Source organism: Lactuca serriola, chromosome 2 (genome assembly GCF_051521515.1).
Source record: "Lactuca serriola cultivar US96UC23 chromosome 2, Lser_US96UC23_V15, whole genome shotgun sequence".
Lineage (NCBI taxonomy): Eukaryota > Viridiplantae > Streptophyta > Magnoliopsida > Asterales > Asteraceae > Lactuca > Lactuca serriola.
In genome coordinates this window covers 197,255,676-197,265,257 of record NC_136409.1, presented here as the reverse complement: position 1 = coordinate 197,265,257, position 9,582 = coordinate 197,255,676, and the positions used below count along the sequence as shown (strand labels likewise).

The window sequence follows — 9,582 nt, the reverse complement described above, 5'->3', positions numbered from 1 at the left end:
GTGAAAGTGGGGAGGCGGGTGCTAGTTCGCTGTCTGTTGGGCCTGTGGTTAGCGTAAGTGATGCTCTCTTATCCTTTGCTAGTATGGATCACGCAAGTCTGTTGGGTCTGGGAGAGATGGGTATTGATGGTTTGCGAGAGTTGTGTTCTTTTGGTTCAGAGGGCACTCCTGAGGATGCTGCGAGTCGTGAAATGGTGCTTGTGAATGACATTGGTGTGGGAGGGAATGGTAAAGATTGTGGTGCTAGTGGTGATGGTCGAGCAGGTGCTGGAGATGGTGATGTTGATGAGGTGGCAGATGATAGGGAAGTTTCTGATGGGTTGGCTGGGAAAGTGAGTGCGGATGATGTTGTGGAGGGGGCTGTGGTTGGTGATAAGTCTGTTGGTGATGGTTCGAAGCCGTAATATTTCCTTGTTTTGTTTAGTCTATATGTTTTGCTTTGCAATGGTTGAATTGCCCAGAACAATGTTTTTTCTTTTATATGTATGTGTTTGATATGCACTAAGCATTATCTATTATCTCCTTTTGTATTTTGTGCTTGGCTTATTCGTTTATTGCCTATTGCTCAAGATGTGCCAAATATTTTCCTTTGTTTGTTATTATTGACACGCTAAGTGTTCACATTGAGTGCGCTTAGCACTCATCATTCAAATGTTGGAGATTATTACACTAATTATGAGAAATCAACAATTGCATTACTATTTAACCGCGAGTTTTTTAAATACACTGAGTATTAAGCTCATGTCACTTATGCATGAAATTTTATATATGTCGAGTACTAAACTCATGCCTCTAAACATAGGAATACACTGAGTATCAATTCTCATGTCACTTAGCATGGATAAATGTACTCTAAGTACTTCTAAGGTGCAATATACTCAATGGGATATCAACCAACTAGAGTTACATCTTTCCTCTTCCTTAGAAAAAATATTTCTTTAGGTTCCTAGCATTCCATGTTCTTGGAATGGGTCTTCCTTCCATCGTCTCTAACACATATGCCCCGTTCCTGTTTGCCTCTATGACCCTGTATGGGCCTTCCCACGTTGGGCCTAACTTTCCCTGGGGCTGTGCCCGACTGGCCTCATTTTTCCTCAAAACATACTCGCCCACTTTGAAGGCCTTCTCCTTTACCCTTTGGTTCTAATACCTTTCTGTTGCATGTGTATACGCAGCTTGGCGTACTCCCGACTCTTTGCGTTTCTCCTCTAGGATATCTAAGTTTTTCCTCAAGCGTTGTACGTTGTTTTCCTCATCTTGGTTGGCCACCCTTAGCGTATTCACTGCCACTTCCATGGGGAGCATGGCTTCAGTCCCATATGTCAAGCTGAAAGGGGTTTCCCTTGTGCTTTTCTGTGGTGTAGTCCTGTATGACCATAACACCATTGGTATTTCCTCTGCCCAATTCCCTTTTTCTTTGCCCAACCTCTTTTTGATCCCATTGACAATGGTTCGGTTGGACACCTCCGTTTGACCGTTCGTTTGAGGGTTTGCCACCGATGTGAAGCGTTGGCTTATCCCTTTGGCAGTGCACCATTCTCTGAACGGGTTCTCAGCGAATTCCAAACCATTGTCACTGATGAGAACCTTAGGTGTTCCAAATCTTGTCATGATGTTTTTCCACACAAATTTTATCATGTGCCTCCTAGATATGCATGCCAATGGTTCAGCTTCAATCCACTTTGTGAAGTAATCCACGGCTACCACCATATACTTCAGCTTCCCCGGTGCTTCTGGGAATGGACCCATATGTCTATGCCCCACTGGTAAAAAGGCCACGGGCTGGATATGTTGCTTAGTGGCGCCGGGGGTTCCGCCTGGACTGGAGAGTACGATTGACACCCCCCAGATTTCTTGGTTACTTCTACTGCGTCTTGATGTATCGTTGGCCAGTATACCCCCATTCGTAGCACCTTTCCTGTCAAAGCCCTCGCTCCTTCGTGTGCGCCTACCTGCCCTGAGTGTGCTTCCTGCAATATCTCTCTCCCCTTGGCTTGATCTAAACATTTTAGCCATGGAGACGTGAACCCCTTTTTGTACAACTCCCCGTTCACCATTGCGTATGAGGGCGCCTTTATACGTATTTTTCTGGCTTCGTCATGGTCGTCCGGCAACACCCCTCTCTGGAGGTATTCCCGGAACGGCGTCATCCATGTGGGTCCTGCGGGGGTCAGGATGTTCACCTGCTGTTCATCAATGCTTCTCTCCCGGAGCACCTCCACTAAAACTTTCTTTGATAGGTGGTCGAAGCAAGTGGACGCTAGCTTGCTCAAAGCTTCTGCCCTTTTATTCTCACTTTTGGGTATCTGCTTGATTGTAAATTGGCCGAATGATCTTACCGGTTGCTTTACCATCTTTACATACCTTCCCATTCTTTGGTCTCTTACCTCAAAACTCCCATTGTGTAACGCCCCGTCTCTGGTATGTTGCTTTCGTGGCATTTATTTAGAAGTTTTATTGAGGGACTCGGCGAGTCTATTGCCTGACTCGTTAAGTAGGGTCGAGTTTTTGTGCACGTGTTAGTTGGCGACTCGGCGAGTCCATATTCGGGACTCGGCGAGTCTGCCTGCCTAGAAGAAACCCTAAATCCCCGGGTTGCTCACTATTTAAGTAATGCTATGTGCCCCAAACTCGCCTCCTTCACCCCCAGAGAGCTGTGAGAAAACCCTAATCCATCCCTTATTGTTTTAAGTGCTTTTGTGTGTGGATTTTGAAGGCTTGAAGAAGAAGAAGAAAGGAGCAAAGTGTAGAGGTGTAGAGCAAAGATCCAAGGGCAAAATCAGAGTTCATTGAGGTATTTCTCGGATTCCTTCTGTTTTATGCTTTAGACCTCCATTAGAACTCTTCTAGGGCTAGTTTGGTGCTTTTTCCAAGCCTTATAGTTGTATGGATGCCTTAATAGGTCGAGATATCACTAGATCTGTTCATTTAGGAGTTGTAGAGCCCGAATCTATTGCCTTTTTGAAGATGCCTTGCATAAGAACCCTAGATCTAGCCTTTGTTATGCTTCTTGAGCCTTATTATCTTCTTGGTTGCTTATGGGCACGTAAAGATAGAATCTTTACATGCTAATCGAGTTAAGGAAGCCCAGATCTATAAGTTTCAGACGCTGGATTCAAGCATAATCGAGTTTAGAGTAGCTGCATGGATGTGACTCGGCGAGTCAAGTCGCGAGTCTCGTTTTTCCCCTTTTTGAGTGATGTCGAGTGGAAGCCTGTGAGTAGTAGAGTGGACTCAGTGAGTTGGAGGGCAGACTCAGTAATGGAGGGACTCGACGAGTTGTTCATACAACTCGGCGAGTCCAAGGCAATCTTCTTAGCTCAAGAACAACTCGTCGAGTTGTTCATATGACTCGGCGAGTCAGATGAAGATTGTCTGAGTTCTTGGATCGAGAGGGTACTCGTCGAGTCGATGCCATACTCGACGAGTAGCCACGAGTAGGGTTGAGAAGTGAGACTAGAGACTCGGCGAGTTGGCGGCCCAACTCGGCGAGTCAGGTCAACTGTGGGTTGACTTTGACCGAGAGAGTTGACTTTGACAAAGGGTAAAAGAGTCATTTTACCCCAGTGCAGTGTTTAGCATTTAATTGAGTGTGTTTATGGACTTGTAGCTGGGGAGATACCGGAGCAGCAGCAGTTAGCTTCCAGAGCCATTCACACAGCAGCCAGTTCACGAGGTGAGTTTCCTTTCAGTAGGAACGGGTCTACGGCCACAATGCCGGCCCGTTTAGTTAGCAGTAGTCCCGGACTTTGGTCCGATGCAGAAGTTAGAGTGCTTGATGTCTTTGTGATCCAAGCATGTTTGTGTTATGTGTTCCGGACTCTGTTCCGATGCAGCATGCAGTATATGTGTTTATATTAGTTGACATGTGTTATGCTATGCCATGATTAGCCAGTTCCGGACTTCGGTCCGATGCAGGGGACAAGGTCCCAGTCAGTTCCGGACTTCGGTCCGATGCAGCTAGTTCCGGACTTCGATCCGACGCAGTCAGTTCCGGACTTCGGTCCGATGCAGTTAGTTCCGGACTTCGGTCCGATGCAGCTAGTTCCAGACTTCGGTCTGATGCAGTGGGCAAGGCCCAATATGTGCTTTATATGTATTGTATGGTATGTGGTAGTTTGGGGGAGCTCACTAAGCTTCGTGCTTACAGTTTCAGTTTTGGTTTCAGGTACTTCCGCAAGCAAAGGGAAGAGCTCGGGATGATGGCATCGCACACACCACATCTTCAGTTTTATCCTGGGAGTTGATTTAGTTTTCTTGATATGTTTGGATACAATTGTGACACAGTTTTTCTCACAGTATTTTATTATGGTTTTTGAGACACGCAGCATATGGTTTTATTATGTGATACTCAGTCTTGTGGGTTTTGTTATAATAAAAATCGAAATTTTTGGGTGGTATTTTTGGGTTGTTACACATTGACTTGGTTCGCTGCTAACCTTGAGTCAGTTAGCGCTGTTACAGCTTTCGCACCCATCTGTTTGGCGAGTCGCAATCCAGCGAGCAGTGCCTCATACTCCGCCTCGTTGTTCGATGTATAGAAGTCGAAACGGAGGGCGTAGGTTACCTCTTCTCCTTCTGGACTAGTCAGGATCAACCCTGCCCCTGAGCCTTCCCTGCTGGACGCTCTGTCCGTGTACAGGGTCCATGAACCATCACCGGTACGGGCCTCTTCAACTACCCACACCTTTTCTTTCGCCGGGTTCCCTCCGTCAGGAATTTCTAGTAAGAAATCAGCCAACGCCTGCCCTTTGATACTTGTTCTTGGGCGGTAGTTTATGGCGTGCTCTCCCAGTTCAATTGCCCACTTGGCCAAACGACCCAACGTCTCCGGCTTAAGCAAAATCTGTTTAATGGGGTAGCTTGTGAGTACCTCGATTTGATGTGCCTGGAAGTACCGCCTTAATCGTCTCGCAGCGTAGATGAGTGCCAGCACCAATTTTTCCAGCGTGGGATAATTGAGTTCTGGTCCTTGCAGCGCTCTGCTAACAAATTATATCGGTCTCTGCTCTCCTTCCCTTTCCACAGCCAATACCGATGATATCGTCTCACCTGGCGTCGATAGATACACTTATAATGTTTCTCCCGGGATGGGGGTTGCCAGGGTCAGCAGCTTGTGCAGTGCCTCCTTGATTTTCTGGAGCGCCTTCTCGGCTTCATTCGTCCACTGGAAATTGTTTTTCTCGATGCATCCCTTTAAGGCGTGGAACAGTGGCATAGCCTTGTCGGCAGATTTTGAGATGAACCTACTTAGAACTGTGAGCTTCCCGTTCAGACCTTGTGCGTCTCTAAGAGAGTTTGGGGTTGGCGTCTCGATGAACTCGTCGACCTTGATCGGGCTGGACTGGACGCCTTGTCTAGTAACATAGTAACCCATGAATTGCCCCTCTTCCACTCCAAACGTGCATTTGGCTGGGTTTAGTTTCATCTTGGTTACCTCTAATGTTTTGAAAGTCTCTTCGATGTCTTGCAACATTTTTTCTTCATTTGGGCTCTTGATCACCATATCATCTACATATACCTCAATATTCCTTCCAATTTGCTTGGCGAATATCGAGTCAACTAGCCGTTGGTATTTCGCCCCTGCGTTCTTTAACCCGAAAGGCATCTTGGTGTAGCAGAACGTGCCATGGTCTGTATAGAAGGCTGTTTTCTCTTCGTCTTCTTTGCTCATCAATATCTGGTGATACCCTTTGTATGCATCCAAGAAGCATTTTAGCTTGTATCCCTGTAGCGACTCTACCTTCTGATCGATTTCCGGGAGTGGGTAGCAATCTTTAGGGCATGCCTTGTTTAGATCAGAATAGTCGATGCACATGCGCCACGACCCATCCTGCTTACGGACCATAACTGGGTTTGCGATCCACGTTGGAAACGTCGCCTCCCTTACTATTCCGGCCTCCGTCAGCTTAGATACTTCTGCATTGATCGCCCTGTTACGGTCTCCTCCTTGTACCCTTTTTTTTCTGCTTAACCTCTTTTACCCCCGTTTGATCATCAGCTTATGTTCAATGACCTTCCTTTCTACCCCCACCATATCCGTGGGGGTCCAAGCAAATACATGTTTGTAGCGTTTGAGCAGGTCAACCAATGCTCTTCTTATGTGACTTGGGAGGTCGCTTCCAACATCGATCGGCTGATCGGGATATCCCTCATTGATTACCTCCTTCCCTTTTGCCGGACTGCCCCTGGGCCTCTTGGGCCCTTTGGTTATTCCTGCTGGCTTCATAATCGTATAGCACCGCAATTCTCTGGGCGAAGTGGCCAAAATCGTGGCTTCGCCCTTTGGTGTGTCGAATTTCATGATCCCATGTATGGTTGAAGGTACGGCCCCTAGCTTCAAGAGGGCAGTCCTTCCCAAGATGATGTTGTGTTCCGCCGAGTGCCGAATGACCACAAAGTCTATCAGGGCAGTCTTCTTCCACTGCTTGTCGTGGCTAGTGATTGTTAAGGGGAGATGGATCGTGCCCAACGGCCACAGGCTGTGGCCGGTGAATCCCACCAGCCTACACTTCGTAGGTCGCAAATTGTCTTTCCAGTGATCTGGGAGAAGCCGGAAGCAATGCTCATATATGATGCTTATTGAGCTCCCGGTGTCGACATAGACCCTATGGATAGTCACGTCTTTGATGGATGCCTGTACTATCAGAGGGTTGTCGCCCTTCCAACCGTCTGGCCGAGGATCCTGTATGGAGAACGTGAGCGCGCGTGCTGGCGGTTTAACAATGATTTGCTCTCCTCGCTGTTCCCCCTACTTCTTTTGCTGCGTATCATGAATATCTCCTTGGGCTAAACTCCTTCGTGGGATGGACCCTTGGCGTTCTCGGCATCGAATTTGGCGCGTAGGCTTCACGCCACCTCCACCAGGTCTCCCTTAAGTTGTTTCTCATCCATCTCCTTCTTTAGCACCGAACAGCTAGCTGTATCATGCGTTTTGCTTTTGTGGTATTCACAATACCGACTCTTAGATGAATTGGCTGGTTGCTGTTTCTCAGACATTGCATATACTTCTGAGCAGCGACCCCGTCTGTCATCTTTAATAAATGGTCGGAAACGCGGTGATGGTCTTCTTGCTTGGCCATAGTGTCTTCCTCCCCCTCGGAAAGTCTGCGTGGGCCGGGTGGTGATGTCTAGTCGCCATAGCCTACAAGTAGGCCTGCTTGGCCGCCTCACCCTCTTCCTGCCGTAGGTACCGCTCCACTCTTTCTTTCAACTCAGCTCGTGTTAGAGGTTTCTTTCCCATGAGTTTTTGCGAGAGGGGCCCAGGCAGGAGTCCCCATGTGAAAGCACCAACGATGAGCCCTTCGTCATGCCCCGGTACATCCAGCGTAGCGTTTATGAAGCTTGTAAAGTATTCTCGAACAGTCTCCCCTTCCCTTTGTTTGCAGCCTATAATTGAATGAGAATCGCCTTTGCATTTGCGTAGCTGCATGAAGTTGGTGAGGAAGAGGTATTTGGGTTGAGCAAAGTTTGAAATGTTGCCCGGTTGTAGCGTTTTGAACCATGTGTCGGCGTTGCCATCGAGCGTCGTTGGGAAGTATGTACACCAAAACTTCTCGTTAAGTTTTAACGACGTCATTGTCCATTCATACATATCAATGTGGCTATCTGGGTCGGTGGTTCCATTGTACGTTTTAAGCGTCGGGAGCTTCGCCGTGTTTGGTATTTCGTAATCCAGCAGCTCTTTAACGAACGGAGATGTTACACTCCGGGAAAAACCATCCTGGTTTGGAGCAGTTGACGTCCCTTGCTGGTATTGCGAACTCATTCCATGCTGTAGGGGTGTAAGGTAGCTTGGGCTTGGTCCATAAAAGGGGTATGGTTGGAATGGTAACTAGAGGGGATGGCTAGTGGAGAAAGGGTGCATGGATGTAACAGGGTTGATCATTATCGGCTGTTGTAAGCTGTTGTTCGGGGGAATAGTCGGTCCAGTCCATGCTCCGACCGTTGGGTATACGGGTGGTGAGTTGTTCATCATGATTTGCGCCAATGGTGGTAATAGCGTTGCGGAATTCTGTCCACCAGTCGTCTGGAACGATGTAGGTGTTACAAACGACGGTGAAAGGTTGAAAATATGGCTCGATGGAGGTGCAGTTGAGTGGACTGTCCGCGTCTGTTGCAGCGGCGGCGCAAAGAACGGTGGCGTCTGAAGCTGTGTGGGCGAAAGTAGCTCCACCGGAGTTGCTCTTTGCTGAGAAGACAACGGTTGCGAAATATTTCCGGCGGCTGCTGTAGAACTTCCTTCGCCCAAAACCGGCCTATTGGTCACTGTAGGCGGTGGCGTTTCGTCCAACGTCGCCATGGGACGTATGGGACTAACTGGTCGTCCCTCGCTATCGTTGGACGCCATTGATGCTTGATTTCGTGCTTTTGTTTGTGTTCTTCGTCTCATAAACGGATGGCGCCAAATGATGGAACCTTGCTCTTGATGAGACCTCGCTTCTGACTCTGGGATGGGACCTTCTTGGTTTCCTGGATGTATCTGCAAGATCACAAAGAACAAGGGCCGTCAGCCACTTCCCGGGAGGAGTTCCCGGGAGAACGCTCTGACGGTCAAGTTAGGATGGCTTTAGGGTTTGTGTTTGTTCTTTCCAGATCGGTTGGGGAGCTTACCTCGCCAGTATGAGAGTGCGTCCTTTTATACCTAGCGCTCCTGCCTGGTCCGTACCAGACAGGATCGCTATTTTGGGGAGACAGGATCAGAGGAGCTGATTGGAGGGTCATGCGCCTTCCACTGTCAGAGCGCTCTCATTGGCTTTGACGGTAATGCTCTGATCCCACTGTTTGTCTCCTGACCGTACTTTTGTCTTGGAGCGAAGAGCATCACTTGGCGGGCGCGAGCCTTTCGCCTGGGCGTTCTGCTCCCGGGGGCGCCAGCGGGCGTTGAGCCTGCTGGGCTGGATCTGGCTGGTGTGCCCGGTTCTAGGACTTGGATGCATCTCTGCTGTGCTGCCCTAGGCACGCCATCATATATATATATATATATATATATATATATATATATATATATATATATATATATATATATATATCAAATAAAACAATTTATATTGTGAAACAAAATATGTTTTATTAGTCATAACCAAAATAAATATGTAAGTTCGTTTTTAAGTTTTATACAAAGGTAATATATATATATATATATATATATATATATATATATATATATATATATATATATATATATATATATATATATATATATATATATATATATATATATATATATAAAGAGAGAGAGAGAGAGATAGATAGATAGATAGATAGATAGATAGAGAGAGGGGTAAGTTCAAATATTCTAACTATGTTGGACGTAGGGTTGATTGTGGTCCACTCAAAATAAAAAAATAAAATAAATAATTAAATAAAGAGTAAATTACTGAAATCGTCCCTGTGGTTTGGTCAAAATTGCACGTTTGGTCCCTAACTTTTTTTTGCACTCGGATCGTCCCTTTGGTTTGCTTTTGTTGCGTTTTCCGTCCCTATGGTTTGGTAAAAGTTGTATGTTTGGTCCCTAACTTTATGTATGTGAGGGACGAAAAATGCAACAAAATCAAACCACAGGGATGAAAAACGCAACAA

General features: G+C 46.8%; 1 protein-coding gene across 1 annotated transcript; it reads right to left on the bottom strand.

Annotated features, from left to right (window-relative positions):
• Positions 1-1,715: 1,715 nt before the first annotated feature.
• Positions 1,716-2,354, bottom strand: LOC145089927 (uncharacterized). The gene has a single exon (XM_079028306.1). The coding sequence runs from the start codon at positions 2,352-2,354 to the stop codon at positions 1,716-1,718; it is 639 nt and encodes a 212-aa protein (XP_078884432.1).
• Between the last annotated feature and the right edge of the window lie 7,228 nt (positions 2,355-9,582).